The following is a 16,790-nucleotide window of genomic DNA, read 5'->3' on the forward strand; positions in this document are numbered from 1 at the left end:
ACATTCGGCGGTCAATTTTTATTTGTATAGATAGGAGGAGCTATAGGAGTGAGTTTTATCACATTAAAATCAATTTCCACTTTCGAACAAAGGTCAATTTCGTTAGCGCAAATATCAAACAGACCAACAACGCTTGTCCCTATGACATTGTAGAACATATGAGGGGCTTAGAATGAAAGGGATGTAAGTGATTTGATCGATTTCTCTACATCGACTCTCTCTGTTGGTCATAACTTAGCTGCAAACTCATTTCCAGCTGTATTAGACAATGTGGGAGATAGGTCAGAACCTCATCTATCGAATTCTATAGAAAACTTACATTGGAACGTTTTTGCAGTTGAGTTATTAACTAAAGAAAAAGTTGATGAAGAGAAATCGATCAAGTCACTTACACCCCTTGCATTCTAAGCCCCTCATATGGGAATTGAATTTTCGCAAATTTTCCCATTTTCTTCAGAGTTTTCCGAAAATTTTCTATTGTCATGTTTGGTTGGAATATGTTTGATTGAAATGTGTGTTTTAATTTTTTGGAACCTTAGGGAGGGGGATGAGTGTCAAACCACCATAGAAACGTGTATTGCCCCCTACAACCTCCATATACCGAAATTGGTTCCATTTGCTTGATTAGTTATTGCAGAAATTTATGCTTCATCTGTATGATGATATACCCCCCCCCCCCGTCTCCCCCTTAAGAGAGGGGAGGGGTGTTGAATCACAATAGAAACCTCCAAATGCCAAATTTGGCTCGATTTGCTTGATTAGTTCTCGAGTTATGCAGAAATTTGTGTTTCATTTGTATGGCAGTCTCCCCTTAGAGAAGGGGGAGGAATGTCGAGCCACCACAGAATCGTTCATCGATCCCTAAAACCTCTATATGCCAAGTTTGCTTCCATTTTCTTGGTTAGCTCTTGAGTTATGCAGAAATTTATGCTTCATTTATATGGCCTCATATTTCGTTTGCTTTATTAATTCTCGAATAATGCAGAACACTATCATAAGAATTTTCGCACTATCATAAGAATTTTCCCGACCCCAAAAACCCCTACACACCAATTTTCATGTCGAACTCTTAATAAACGTTACATTTTTCGTAGAGTGACCCCCCTATATAGCAATCAAAGACGTAGTCCTACGTCAATAGAGTACTAATTTGATACGAAAAAGTTAATTTTTATTCATAATTTTAATTTTTAAAACATGTTCATTCCGCCTGAAAATCAGTTATTCTTTGACGCTCCCCAAACTACTAAACTATGCTCAATACCGTCAACGCGGATTCCGTTTTCCGCGGTGAGAACTCAATCCCTTAGTGTCCAAGGAGACAAGTTGTGTAAGGAATTTTGCAATGGCAAGTTTTCGGTCTGTGGACCCTTTACGGAAACGACATCGTCATCTGCAAGCTGTCTTGGCGTGCATTGTTTTGCCAAACAACTGTCAATTTCTTTCACATAAAAATTATAAAGAAGGGTATTGAAATTTGAGAAGGAATTGGTCGGCATCCTAAAGTCAGTCATCCTTAACACCTACGCGATTTTTTTATGGTTTCTGGGACAAGACTAAGCTCGAGCATCAAGATGGATATAACCTGCAAAGCCTCGTTCCTTTTTTGGCATGGAAGCCGGGAAGAGGTGAAATGTTGTGGCTAGATTCGCCTAGTTAAGAAGTGTCTGATTCCGGAAAACAACGCTGAACCAATCTCTTAAATTGCCTTTGAAGGTACTTTTTCACAATTTCAACATAACACCTTTCCAACTGTAATCGAGCCGTCTTTCCCATATCTGTAGGTACATTTTCTGTAAATATAACCGACTTTAATAATTGTCGACGATGTATTCGATTTGATATAAAGCATAATATAGCTGATTTAGACCCTCAGAAAGTCACTCTGCTTACAGATCCAATACTTGTTCACACACACGTTATTACATCGATACAAATGAATTAAACATTCAATCTGCTTTCCAATGCTGGTGCAATGATCAGCTACAGATAATGATGCTGGTACCTAACATCCTGTCCATGTGTTTGAATCGTTCAACCGGAAATCGAAACACATTATCACAAGCCATCATTTACATAGCGTCGAGTGTCGCAGTGTGTGGAACGTTGTAACGATCAGAACAGCTACCGGATTCGGAAGGTTTCACTGGGTAAACTTTGTATTCGTTCAAACGCAAGACGCGAAAAATTCACACTAGCGCTATTGGCTAACGGGAACCCAATCCGCGTCGCCTTAGGACTATACGCATTCCGATGTGTATCGTTACGCCTTTTGCACAAAAATTTGTTCGTTTCAGTGTTTTTTAATGTTTTATTTTCCACACTTTCTTGCATCAGAGAGTTTGATCTTCGGTGGCAGTTACCTTTCTTTCGGAGAGGTAGAGAAGAAAAAAATAAATCAGAGACATTATGAATTATTGTATAAATTATTTATAAAATATTTCGAGACAGAAAACAATGATACACCAACACTAGTAATCCTAGTTTATAACCGTAATTAGATAATAGTGATAAAGATACATAACTTTCCACTAGATTCACTCTCAATTTTAATTCGCGCATTCTCTTTCATTTCTAGCTGCTTGTACATTCTCTCTTTCTCTCACTCACTCGCCTGTTATCTCTGTTTTGCGGAGGGCTCATTTGTGTTCGAATCTGGTCTGACTAACAATTATCTCCTATCTCGATAACCGCCCAAAGTATTCGACTTTTCGACCGTCCCCGCTGCCCTTTACCAGCCCGGGCCATTGCACCACAAACAAATCCGTTATCCAGAGCAGTATTTTACCGCTGAGTGAGAGACTTCTTACACGGCAAAAGCTCTCGACGAACACGATTTTACAGTTACGGTTGTAAAAGAAGAGCTTGGTCAGGAACGCTACCAAGCAGATAGGCACGCACGTCCCAGGACCATTGGTGAGGATCAAATCCGGCCGGGAGCGCACCACCACCGGTATACTGTTGCTGATTGCGGTCAGAGTGGTGAATACCGAGCAGAAGTAGCTCTGCTGAACGTGCCGACTCCGGGTGATTGCTACAATTTCGTAATCCTGTTTAGCCAAATCCGGTTCGCGGCGAACCTCCACATCGATGACCTTTACGACGCTCGTTTTATCCGCAGCCGCAATTACATACTGTCGGGGTGTGTATTTGGTAAAATCCAATCCCTCCACGATTTGCAGCATTTCTGCGGTGTGACCTCCAGATCCCATCACAATCATGGTTTTCGCAGGACCTTTCCGCTTTGTCGCAATCAGTCCCGCCTTGTCCCGGGAACTCCGTCGTATCACCACCAACAGGTACAACAGACGCACGCAGACAGCTGCTGCCAGAGCCAAAAGCACCGACTGGAGCAACATCTTCGGGCTAACTTTCCTCTTCGATTCCTTCCTTCCGTTTCCGTTCGCACGCCCTATTACTCGATCCGATCAGGCACTTGTCCACCTCATCACTGTTGTTTACATATAGGTTTCTGCTTATTCTTCCTCGTCGTCTTGTCGTCTCGTTTTCGGACACCAACAAAGGGCAGACAGACTCTTGTCAGAATACTCCACCACTACTCACGACGCCAGTAGCAGTAGCAGCAGCAGCACCTTCCTCGCACTTGCATCGAATACTGATGAATGAAATTCCTTTGGTTCACTTGTTGGCCGCTCTAGTCGCGAGTCGTGCTTTCGCTCCCGTATGGGTGGTGCGATAGTGCGACACTTTCAATATAGTATATCACCCCGAACAAAGTGAGTGATTTCTTTGGTTTAAGCGCACTTGTCGTTAATGCTTGTACTGGAGTGGAGGAACCCTTGCAGACTGTGGTAAATTATTTCTAATTGCTCAACAATCGAAAGATTAAAACAAGCGAAAGAAAAAAACTCAGCAGAAAAACATGACTCGGGACAGCAACTGTCACAATGACAGAGTATCACGCAGTGGCCAGTGGATTGACAGATTATTTGATTCACAGAAATATTCACACTGAATCGATGCACCGAAGGAAACTAATTCTGCCGTTTCATTGATATTTCATTTTTGGTCGAGGAGATAAAAAAATAGCATATGTTAACCCAAGTGGTGCGGACTCAATCCACTTCATTCTCAAGCAAATTCTTGCATGTTTTCAAGCGATTTCTTGCAATAAATTCTCAGACCACCAGAGATGCCAGATTTACAAATATGTTTGTAAATTTACAGACATATCTGTAAAACATTCATCACATCTATTCATCACATCAAAAATATTTGACTCACCATATGACATTTTTCCATAGTTTTAATACAGAAAAGTTATTATATTTAGTATATATCAATACACATGACGTTAGACCAGCGATACTCAACCTGCGGCCCGGCAGTCCTTCTTGTTGGCCCATCTGGTGTGTATGATGTTTGGAACTCATACACATAAGTACTTTTGCCTTGACATCATTGCAGACGAAAAAGAGGATACGGTTATTCACAATTAATGAACAATTGCATTCTCTGCAGGTAAGGAATAATCTTGAACGAAAATTGTCTCTGATAATTATTTTCTGTTCTAGACAAGATTGTTTTGCTGAAATGCAAGGAGATTTATTGAAAAATAGTGAAGTTAGGGTCAGGACTATGCAACCTATGTATTTAAACAACATCGAATAAAAATTTTCATTCTATTTTCAACAACTTACATTTGCTTTCGGGTCTGCTTATGACGAAATATGGGTTACTGTTCGATATTGTTACGACAGACATGGTTCATGGCCGTGTGGTGGTCTAAAACTTGTATAGCCTTGCATGGCGGATGGAAAATATACACTGCATTTTTTTTAAAATAAAAACGACAAGACCGCAAGCCTTGGTGGATGTCCAATATATCAACGGAGAAATACTGTGTTTTATAAAAATTAACAACGCGTATGTTTGTGTATGTATGTGTATGTATGTATGTGTAGATCGTTGAAACATTTAAACACACTTACAGCACATAAGTTATTAAGTGGTCCGAAAAATAATTTTTTTCCACTTTTTCCCAAAAATAACAAATGAAAATTAATAACATTTGAATCACTGAATCGATTTAGATGATCGACATATAAAATTGACCTAGCCTTTTATAAAAAAATATTTAACTTGCGAAAAACATAATTATATTTTAGTAATTATTGATTGTAGTCGTTTTTTATTTTTTTTATGACTTTGGACTAGAGGGCGCTATATATTTTTATATTTTTTCTTGAAAGCTGAGGATTTTTTACACAACATATCTCGATATCAGGGTTGCTATTTTTTCCTTTTTTAGATATGATTTAAAAAAAAATCATTTTTCCCCATTTGTCCAAAAATAACTTTCTGCAAAAAATCATAACATTTGAACTACTGAACCGATTTAGATGATCGATATATTAAATTGAAGCCAATAAGCAAAACTCACACTTGCGGGAAGATTGGATTCTAGTAGCATAGGTCTAGTTTAGTCACATATGAATATTGATCGAAGACTTAAAACATGTTAAATTTACAAAATTCTAACTTAAAAACAATAATTATAGCATCTCTGATATCGAGATATGTTAAGTAAATACTCCTCAGCTTTCCATAAAAAAATATAAAAAAATATAGCGCTCCTATCTTTAACCGAGAAAACTATGAAAAACTAACTCAATCCATAATTACAAAAACAAAATTCAATTTTTTCGCAAAAGTAATATTTAAAAAAAAAATATATCTCGTAAGCTTCAATTTGATATGTCGATGATATGAATCGGTCCAATAGTTCGAAAGTTATGACTTTTTGTAGTGGGAAAAATGGGGAAAAATTGTTTTTCGAACCATCGATTAGTTTTGCAAAATCATATTTCAAAAACAAAAAAAATAGCATCTCTGATATCGAGATATTTTAACAAAAGTTCTCAGCTTTCAATCCATATTAAAAATAGGATCCATATTATATGCAAGTTAAATATTTCTCAATTAAAGCTCATTGGCTTAAATTTGATATGTCGATCATCTAAATCGGTTGAGTGGTTCGAAAGTTATAAATTTTTGAAAAAAGTCATTTTGGGAAAAAGTGGAAAAAATGATTTTTGGGATCACCCTAAAATGGAAATGGGCACCCTAATGACAAATTAAAAAAATACGAGTTTAATGTTTTGCGATAAAGAACAAAATTACCACTTTTGACGAAGAGCTGAGAACCACTATATTAGTTTGGCATGGAATGGCTGTATATATATATACAGAATACAATCTTACGTGCATCGTGATGTACAAAGTATTAATGAATAAGTGAAAATTAACGTTAAAAGACATTTCTATAGATCTGCACACTTTTACAGACTTTTCCACATTTTTAACAGACATTCACATGTTTTTACAGACTTTTTTTAAAAATCATCTGGCAGCTCTTCCTTCCACTTTTTATCGAATATTTCCAAATCGCAGGAGTAAACATTTACGTGACTCTGACTTTGTTTGTTTTTATTACGTTCGGAAAAACGTTATGACAAAGAGAGGGGACATTAAAAATGCGTTGCTCAGTGAAAGGCTGAGATGGTCTTTTAGAGATGCAATGGTTAATTAAACAATTGACGGAAAAATGTAGTTCGTTCATTTTATAATTTTACTTATTTTTGCCCTTGACAACAATACCTCTTTTATAGTGTTGATTATCATAAGAAAAATAACACTCCTGATCGTTGGATCTCTTTTGACATTTCAATTGGATCTTTTTTGACAGCCGTTTTGATTCAGTCCGCACTACCTAGATGTTAACCTTCCTATACCCGCGCATAGGTCCAACAGACAGAGTATCAATGAGGTGGCTGAATTAAATGACAGTTAAAACTGAATGAAGTTAAAGAAAAAAAAATATTTTCTGGAGTTTTTTCACTCAATTATATCTTTTTCTTTGAATGAATACCAATAACGCCTAAAAATACACAATAGCAATATCACAGAAACGCGCATAGTCCAGAGCACACAAATTACGATTTTTTCGCGCGAGTATAGGAGTGTTAATAAGCTTTATTCCCGTATACACTCCACGATAAACACGAAATGAGAGGCGAACCAGCCCAGGAGGCTGAAAGCCTCTCAAATAAAGAATAAAAAAAACACGAAATGAACGGCACGCCATTGAACGTTTTACGAGTTAGTGAAGTATCAAAGATAGTAGGCAGGCATTTTCAGGCAGAATGAACACCTTTCAGATAGAAATTATGAATTAACAATTAACATTTAAATGCTATACTTGGAGGGGAACTTTGGTAGTTATAGGGTATGCATGGACCCTCATAGTCCAAAACTATAAAAAATAAACGCTTCCATAATACTTGAGATTCCAGGATATGCGTAAATGGTTATTTAATCAAATATAATTTTCTAAAGATTTTGTTATATCTCGAGAACAGTAAATCTTAGAATAATGTCAAATATCGAACATGGAAAAAAAATGACTGAGATTTTTAAGGTTATCTAACCATGTACGGACAGCTTTGACGAACAGACCGAAAAAATATTTTAGGCATCCAATAACTGAATATTTGCTTGTAGGGTTTTGTGATGAATATATTTGATCAGTACACGATGATCAAATTTAAACCGTCAATTATTTGACTTCGGTCAGACAGTGTATGAGCACCTTTAGAGTGATTATGTAACTTTCCTTTGAAAGATAAGAAAATTTCGCATAGAATTCAGTTGTAAAACATTTAAATCAATGAAACAAAGTATCTTTTAGAAGTAAAAAAATATATATCATGGGTTTTTAATGATTTTCTCCCAAAACTGCATGGTAACTTGTTTGTTTCTACCAACACGATTGAAGCTCTCCAACCACTATAAATTCCTTAATCGGGTAGCATTTTTCAGCGTTATGATTTTTTGGAAGAAAATGAACAAATTGAAAAAAAGGGAAGATCGGGGCAGCAGCTAATTAATTCGTCGTCCAATTGTGCTCTAGTAAACTATTCGAATTTCATAGGTAATATTTTGATAAGGATTTGAGCGGAGGTAAACCAAAACTACATAAACGGAATTTCGAAAAAAAACTAAAGAGCAAATAACAAATAACTTTTCGGGCAAGGTTAGTGAAAAATCGAAAAGTCGTGAGTTTTCTGCTGTATTTTTCCCCGCGAGCGCGAGTATCGACATTATTCACAAACATCCCGGTAATGGTTATCACAATAACGATGGAATTGAAAGCAGCGATTTTTTTTTCAATTTGCTTTCTCACTAGAAGATTATTTGTTTATCCAACTTATGAATGGTCTCAGCTCTCTGTTTTTTCATAAACAAAAAGTATATAAATATTACACATGAATTGAAAAAAATACAAATATGAAATTGGAAATTTACGCGTTACATTTATTTTGGTTGTGAATTACAAAATTGTTGTCTTTTTTGGTTTTCTCCAAGCGTTTTGAATATATTCATCCGTTCCATCGAACGCAATTCCACGTGTATTCAGTTCAGCTGCACATCATTCGTTCGAAACCATTTTGTTGACGAACTACGAAGAATAAAAACGACCGTTCGTTCAATCTGTTTGGCGAACTAGTTCTTTCCTGCGGTTCGTGAACGATTTTCCCATCTCTACCAAGGAGACTGAAGCCCGAATTTTATGCAAACATGTTGTTTTTGTTCTTCCCTCACAGTGCGAGCAGCGAGTAAAATAAAAAAAAACCATACCTACTTTATATGTTAAATTGTTCACTCGTTTTATTATCTGCACTGTTAGTGTTATGATAAAAAAAAAATTAATAAATTTCTCATCTAATGGTATATAATATAATGAGGTATAACAATATCGAATTTGAGTAGTATTGTGGAAGTGTAGTCATCCAGTCTAAGCAAACCTATGTTTATTTGTACCGACTACCAACCTGAGACCCCTAGCAACCTAGTTTGTTATTTTGTTTAAATGTTCACTTCACTAGTTTCACTCCTCAAGACTAGTCGTCTTTATTTCAAGCTTCCTGAAATCTTCCAAATCGTTACCACTCAAGAGGTTATGGGTACTTCAAGCAAGGATTCGGTGCACGGAATACCCCAGTTCAGCGGAGGTCCTGGATTTCACAACTGGAGTTTCCGGGTACGGATGTTCCTGGACGCGCAAGGAGTGGTCAAGACGTTGACAGATGATCCCCCAGCGGACACTGCGGAGGCCGCGGTGAAGACGAAATTTGACGAGACGGACAGAAAAGCGAAGTCACTGTTGATCGGTTTCCTTGGCGATGACTGCCTGGAAATCGTTCGAGATAAAACTTCTGCGAAAAAAATGTGGCAAGCTCTCGAAAATTCCTTTGCTAAGAAGTCTCTGGTGACGCAGAACCTGGTTCGGAAGCAGATTGGACGGTTGAGGATGAAGGAAGGCGATTCCATGCGTGGTCATCTGGTGGTTTTCGAAGACCTGATTCGGCAGCTCAAACAGGCAGGCGGAGAATTAGCTGAAGCGGATTTGATCGTGACGCTGTTTGGGACTCTTCCGGAAGTTTTTGATCCGTTAGTCACGGCGCTCGAAAACCTAGGCGACGAAGATTTGAAATTCGATACCGTCAAGCAGCGGCTCCTGGCAGAGGAGGTGAAGCAGCGTGACCGGCACAATGATGTGGTGGAGAAGTCAACGGCGTTCATCGGCGAAAAAGGTAAAGTTAAACCGAAAACGTTCAAAGGCAAGTGCCACAAATGCGGCCGGAAGGGACACATGCAGAAAGATTGCCGCCAGAGGAACAACGGTGAGGCCAACGTAGCTTCAGGAAGCGGTTCTGTGAGCTTTATGGTCAACCGTGAAAAATCTGGCCGGCGGCAGAGCGAAAAGGTCACCTTCAAGTTGGATTCTGGATCAAGTGACCATTTGATTAATGATGCCAGGGTATTTTCGTCGTCTTCAAGACTGGCTGAGCCGATCGTTATTCAAGTTGCCAAGGACGGCGAAACACTCGTGGCGAGAACGAAGGGCGTGATCGATGGCTGCAGGAACAAAGGTGTTCGATTTGTGGCATCGTCGACTTGGCCATCTCAATGAAAAGGCGATGGCAAAACTGGTGCAGCACAACATGGTGAATGGCATCAACGTGAAACCAAAGGCCATTGAGTTCTGTGATCCCTGTGTACAAGGTAAGCAGTGCCGCGAACCTTTCAGCGGAACTAGACAGCGAGCAACCCGGGTGTTGGAACGAATCCACTCGGACGTCTGTGGTCCTATTGATCCACCGGCGTGGGACGGGTCATGATATTTTGTTTCCTTTATCGACGACCACACGCATCTACCTGATGAAGAAGAAGTCCCAAGTTTTTGAGAAATTCCGTGAGTTCGAAGCAATGGCTACAGCGGCGACAGGCAAGGCGATTTCCAGACTGACCGTAGATCAAGGAAGGGAGTACTGCTCCAACGAACAGAAGGCGTGGTACAGATCCAAATGCATTAAAGTGGAGCCAACGGTCGCTTATACTCCCCAGCAGAACGGTGCAGCAGAACGGTGCAGCAGAACGTTTCAACAGGACGCTCATCGAGAAGATACGTGCTATGCTCTTCGATTCACAGGTCCCAAAGAATTTGTGGTCTGAAGCCGCCTACACCGGAGTGTACCTGCTGAACCGAAGTCCTACGGCAAGCCTCCAGTGTGAAAAGACGCCAGCTGAACTGTGGTTCGGTACGAAGCCAAGTGTAGAGAAGGTTCGCATATTCGGATGCAAGGCATTTGCGTGGATTCCAAGCCAGACAAGGAAGAAGCTCGATCCGAAAAGCGTGGAGGTAGTCTTGATGGGGTATGCCCCTAATGGCTACAGGCTCTGGGACAGAAAGCAACGGAAGATCATCGTAGCCCGAGATGTCAAGTTTGACGAAACACGTTTTCCTTATGGTGCAGAACCAGATGAATCATCAAAAGCTCCCCTGGTCGTCGTATTCCCGCTTGAACAAGAGGGGGAAGCTGAAGATGTACAAGCTGACGTGGCAGAACCAGGTGACGATTCCCAAGAAGAAGAAGATCCGCAGTCCGACGTCGAAACTCAACCAGACGAGCCTGACGATCCGACACCACCAGCGCTCCCTTCGCAACCAGAACACTGCGAGTCCGACGGACAACCGCAAGTGAGGCGCAGCGAACGGGAGCGCACGCTCCCTGGTAAGTTATTTGATTACTTTACCGGTTACGGAGCAACTTCTGGCGGTCTATTTTTCATAGATACTCCACAAAGTTATGATGAGATAGCTGGACGAGATGACAGCAAGGATTGGTTACGTGCGGTCAAAAGCGAACTAGGCTCTCTGAAGAGGAACAACGTGTGGCAGTTAACGACGTGCCCGGCTGACGTAAAACCCCTCAAATCGAAATGGGTCTTCAGACTGAAGGAGGACGACAATGGTAGGCCCGTTCGCTACAAAGCACGTTTAGTGGCGAAGGGCTATCTCCAAAAGCCGGGACAAGATTTCGAGGAAACCTACGCACCGGTGGCAAGGCTGGCCACAATCCGAGCTGTGCTGGCCGTCGGAGTTCATCATAAGTATCATTTTCATCAAATGGATGTACGGACTGCTTTCCAGCATGGAAGTTTGAAGGAAACCATCTACATGGCCGTTCCGGATGGAGTTCAAGCGAAGCCTGGTCAAGTTTGTCGATTGGTCAAGTCGTTGTATGGCCTAAAGCAATCCCCGAGATGTTGGAACGAGCGTTTCAACGAAGAGCTGCTGAAGATGGGCTTCATTCGGTCCAAGCACGACTATTGCCTCTACACGAAGCTGGTTCCCAATGATGAGCTGATCGTGATTCTATACGTGGATGACCTTCTGGTGGTGGGTCGGAATCTATCAACGATTGCGCAATTGAAGCGTGATCTGGCCAAGCTGTTCGAGATGTCCGATTGTGGTGACCTGTGCCATTTCTTAGGCATAAAAATCGACTACAACAATGAGGCTGGTGTAATGAAGCTGTCGCAGAACGCAGGCATCAATCGGCTGATGAAACGCTTCGGGATGGATGACTGCAATCCGGTCAAAGTTCCGATGGAGAAAGGCCTCTCACTGGAACCGACAGGCCAACACACTGACGAACCATATCGCGAGCTATTGGGATCCCTGATGTATCTCATGCTGTGTGTTCGACCTGACGTATGTTTTCCGGTTGGATATCTGGGTCGTTTCCAGCAAAACCCTACGACTCAACACTGGCAAGCACTGAAGCACGTGGTCCGGTACATTCAAGGAACCAGAGGTATGACGCTACTATTCCGGCGAGAGGAATCGAGCGTACCATTGGTCGGGTACGCGGATGCGGATTGGGCTTCCGATGTCACCGATAGGAAATCTGTCAGCGGTTACCTGTTCAAGGTGTTCGGATGTCCCGTCTCCTGGTGTAGCAAGAAGCAGCAGACAGTAGCAACATCATCCAGCGAGGCAGAATATGTAGCTCTGAGTCTGGCGGCAACTGAAGCGATTTGGCTGAACGGAGTTCTGAAGGATCTGCAAGAAGCTAGCGCACCGGTTACCATCTACGAAGATAACAGGGGCTGCATCTGCATGGCGAAGAATTTGGAGATGATGCGCACCAAGCATATCGACGTCAAGCATCACTTCCTCCGTGATCACGTGGCGTCTGGATCCCTAAAAATCGAACCTATCAAGAACGAAGATCAGATAGCGGATATATATTTACCAAGCCGTTGGAGTCTACCCGTTTCAAGGCTCTACGGTCAAACCTAGGATTAACTGTTTGAGAGGGGGTGTTGAAGTGTAGTCATCCAGTCTAAGCAAACCTATGTTTATTTGTACCGACCTAGTATTTGTAGCAACCTAGTTTGTTATTTTGTTTAAATGTTCACTTCACTAGTTTCACTCCTCAAGACTAGTCGTCTTTATTTCAAGCTTCCTGAAATCTTCCAAATCGTTACCAATCAAGAAGTATGCATTTGAAATCTCATAATTTTTGGTTACATTTTTCGTACAGTGACTTCCTAAATAGAAATCAAAGACGTAGTCCTACGTCAATATACTTGGAATGTCCGCATTTGATATTTGTAGCGAAAATACCAATAAATGATAAATTGTTCTTTTTCAATTGGCGACACATGGTTGGTTGCTCAGAACACATTTGAAACTGCGACTCTCTCTCTCTCTCTCTCTCTCTCTCTCGCTCTCTCTTTCTCTCTTCTAGAATTGAAAATAATTTAATATCGTCTGCGTAAAGCTCTCGGTTATATGCACAAAACTTGTAAGATGGGCTCTGAGGTTCTTTGAACACCTTTTCAGCAACGATTCTGTGAACTTTCACTCGCAATATAGATCAAACGCGGTGTGAAGAAAAAGTGTAACTGAAAATTGTTAAGAAACTCTTTAGCTGAGTATACAGCCTATTTTAATGAAAATGTATTATTGAAGTTCTAGACACCCAGAGTCACAGAATCAGAAAGGGATGTTAAGTTACTCTCTATTACATTCGTCAGCATATTCTCGCTGGAATTTTGGCCACCTACAAATAACCGGATAATATATTATGCTACACGGAACAGTAAACTTCTTACCGGTATTTCTAGCTGGTCCAGTGGACATTATTAAAATAACAATTACGAATGAAAATTATTTTGCCGATAGAGAAAAAATATCATACAAAAATTGTGTCTAAAGATAATTTTATATTTTAATGGTAAATTTTGGTGAGAATATCTGAAAGTTAGGGGGCCTCCGTAGCCACATTGGTTGCGCGTTCGCTTAGTAAGCGATCGATCGTGAGTTCAAAACTCCGGGCCCCCATTGACCATCTTTGTGTTGTTACAGAATAACTACGTCCACGCAACAATCATCAGCGATGGAAATCGATCCACGGTCGAAATAAGATCGATTCATCCATACAACTGCTCTGCTCTGTAAGAAACATCGGGCTGCTGTTCTATAAATAACTCAACAATGGATCAACGACTGTCTCCGCTGTCCAGTCTTAACTGGATAATGGAAGAACAGATAGAAAACTCTTACGCCTAAATGGCTACTGTGTAAATGTGTACCATTTGCAATGGTATAGAAGGGAATACTCTAACGCCGAAAAATGGCAACTGTGTAATGTGCTAATTATAGATATGATAAATATGTGACATGTACACGATTAAAATTCGGCTCTGTTACAGCTAAAATGCTAATGAGCCTAAAATAAAAAAAAGGGATAAACAAAAATCTGAAAGTTCATAGAAAATAGTTCAAATTAGGGACATAACAACGCAACGTTACATACAATTTGATTCTCGATATAAATTTGTAAATAAAAAAGTAATCTACAAAGAGCAACTCGGTGTAAATTTTCATCTGCAGAAAATAAGGTTCTCATTGTTATCAGGTAATTTTTTGGGGTATTCTTCGTTACGTGAGTGTTTAATTGTCACTTCCAGTTTATCAAATCAGTGGGGAAGTTTTCTCATTTTTACTCCAGAAATATTGTTGAAAAAAAACTAATCAAGTCGGGTAAGACGGCCACTCCACCAAAGGAAAAGAAAAACATATTGTTTTGAAAAAAATAGATTACCACCTTCTTCTTTTTTAACAGATGCCCACCAACTCTGTTTGCAAGAGTAACCGGCTTTGAAAACGTTATCTGAATCTGTCATTCCGGATGCCGGAAGCCGGAAGCCGGATGTGACATGAAAAAATGAGAAATATTGCGACACTTTTCTAGGTGATTTTAGTCAATTCTTTTTGCTCGATCATTTCTAAGGACTGTTTGAAGAACTCCAAAACTTATCGAGTACATAAACTTGAATTTTAAGTTAGTTTCCATCTTTCGCGTCAAGTGTCCGTCTTTCCCGACTCATTCTTATTGTTTCAAAAATGCCGGACACATTCATTTTGCAAAATTTCTGTCTCAAAACGAATTTTATTATGAAAAGAGATCTAGACTAACGATTTGTGGTGAGATAACAATATATTTTATGTGAAATTCACGAAAAAAATCAGCGTTTACTTAAGGACGGACGTCTTTACTACCCTTACCCTACATTCCACCAATCCACCTTATAACACGCGGTGAGTGACGTTAGATAGCAAAGTTTCTCGCTACGGAAATGCAGTAACTTGATTCTTCTCACCTCATTCGCCGCGTGGAATAAAGGGGAATGTTTGCACTACCCAAGATTTGGTAGCTTTTTTTAGTAACAATTTTTGTGGGTGCACCATCTTCTCCACCCGTATTTGATCAATAGATCTCACCCGATCTCACCAGTCAATTCATAAAAAAAAACTGGGTGCGTTCACATCGCCACCCTACATTGAACGCACTTGTCGTGTTCAGCACAAACTTCTCGGCAGAATGACAGCGCCGTGACGTTTCCAATAAGAAACCCCTATCTGACGGCTTCTCTTGGATTGCTTGTCTGGCTGCTTTGTCGCCTTGGCAACCGAAGGTGAAAAACGAATAACAAAATAAAATAGCCTATTCGCTGCTGCACGGTCGTGTACATACAACAGCGAAAAAAGCAAGTGTTGTTTTTCAGCATTATCCTATTTCAGTGAAAAATTCACTACAAAATGTGTTTTGTTCCACTGCATGACGGGCGATTTGTGCAAGCCAGCATTTGGTAGATTCCGTTCAGCACTTTTTTGGGGGAGGGTGTACAAAACGGGATGAGAGATTGTTCCTGGTCGGTGTTGTGCAATACGAGAAAGGAGTGATATTGTGGCTGGTCGTTCCTGTTAGATCCTCAACTGCACCCCAAAATGTGTCCTAAGGATAATCTATTGTGTGGCTGTGTTTATGTTTGAAATCAGGAATCTGTGGCGAATCCTCAACGTGAAACAATTTGTGTTTTGTCTCGTATGAATATCAGAGAATGAATCGTGTCGCTAATCGAAGTATGGAGGTGCGGATTCAGATAAAAAGGGTGAGTAGCGGATATTGTACTTATTTGTGGCATTAATCGGAAATGTTCCAAGCGAGTGCTTAAGGAACGAATGTACGACATCGGGTGAATGTTGACCATAGATACGAACAGACGAGTCATCTCTGTATCAGCAAATGAATAACCAGGCTGTGTTCAGACTTGTAATATTGAGGTTTCTCTAACAACTTCGAGAGTGAGGGAGAGAATGAGATGTTTTTCAGTTTTCATCTCATTCGTTTGTCCATGTTCCTTCACGATTCATCCATAAAGAGCCGACTGTCAACTATTGCAGATTCACTACAAAAAAGGAGGTTGTGTCCAAGATACGACCGCATTGTTGACGTAGAACTACGCTGTTATTTTACATAAGTCACTTGCTTATAGCTTCGGATATTATTTTATAATGCTGTGAAATTTTCGACATAACTGTTCAGTAGAATGGTTTGATCGCCCTGAAAAGGTTTTTTTTATTGTAGAATCAATTGACGATTATTGATTGATGATTCATTCTTGTCCTCACAGAACAATACACTAGCTGATCCCATTTAGCATATTGTTTCATGTCAATGTATTGAAAATTTACCTCGAACGCTATTCTGGTGGCCTTTTTCGCAATTGACATAGACTCGACTATAGTCGATTATATACTCGTTGCACCAGCATCATTATCATTATTCATAACTACAACACCGCCTTTCGCACCGCATGGAAACAGCAACAATGATAATACTTACACGTATCAAATCACCAGTTCAATGCATTAATGCAATATCAAAGGCACCAACGAAGCCTTTATAATGACGGAAAACAAACAATGTTAACTGCTTGGAATAGGACTGAATAATTGCCTCAGCAGAGATTCATTACTAATACCCTATCGCAAATATTTCCCTCCCGCTATCTCCCCTCCTTGTTTATATTTAGCATTACGGCTGCATAATTTGTACCTCCGAACA

The 16,790-nt window shown here is 40.2% G+C and overlaps 2 protein-coding genes across 6 annotated transcripts in view; one reads left to right on the forward strand and one right to left on the reverse strand.

Annotated features, from left to right (window-relative positions):
- Positions 1 to 2,414: 2,414 nt before the first annotated feature.
- LOC129771749 (UDP-N-acetylglucosamine transferase subunit ALG14 homolog) lies at positions 2,415 to 3,912 on the reverse strand. Its single transcript, XM_055775751.1, has one exon. The coding sequence runs from the start codon at positions 3,357 to 3,359 to the stop codon at positions 2,679 to 2,681; it is 681 nt and encodes a 226-aa protein (XP_055631726.1). The 5' UTR covers positions 3,360 to 3,912; the 3' UTR covers positions 2,415 to 2,678.
- Positions 3,913 to 15,309: 11,397 nt separating this feature from the next.
- LOC129761900 (DNA-binding protein RFX2) overlaps positions 15,310 to 16,790 on the forward strand; it is a 74,338-nt gene continuing 72,857 nt past the window's right edge. For all 5 annotated transcript variants that reach the window (XM_055759739.1, XM_055759743.1, XM_055759741.1 and 2 more), the window contains exon 1: positions 15,310 to 15,834. The gene's annotated coding sequence lies outside the window, so the exon portion shown is untranslated. The remainder of the gene's footprint in view (positions 15,835 to 16,790) is intronic.

This window comes from Toxorhynchites rutilus, chromosome 1 (assembly GCF_029784135.1).
Source record: "Toxorhynchites rutilus septentrionalis strain SRP chromosome 1, ASM2978413v1, whole genome shotgun sequence".
Lineage (NCBI taxonomy): Eukaryota > Metazoa > Arthropoda > Insecta > Diptera > Culicidae > Toxorhynchites > Toxorhynchites rutilus.

Excerpts from the sequence above, each read along its gene's own strand:
- LOC129771749 (XM_055775751.1), bottom strand. The coding sequence starts at position 3,359 with ATGTTGCTCCAGTCGGTGCTTTTGGCTCTGGCAGCAGCTGTCTGCGTG.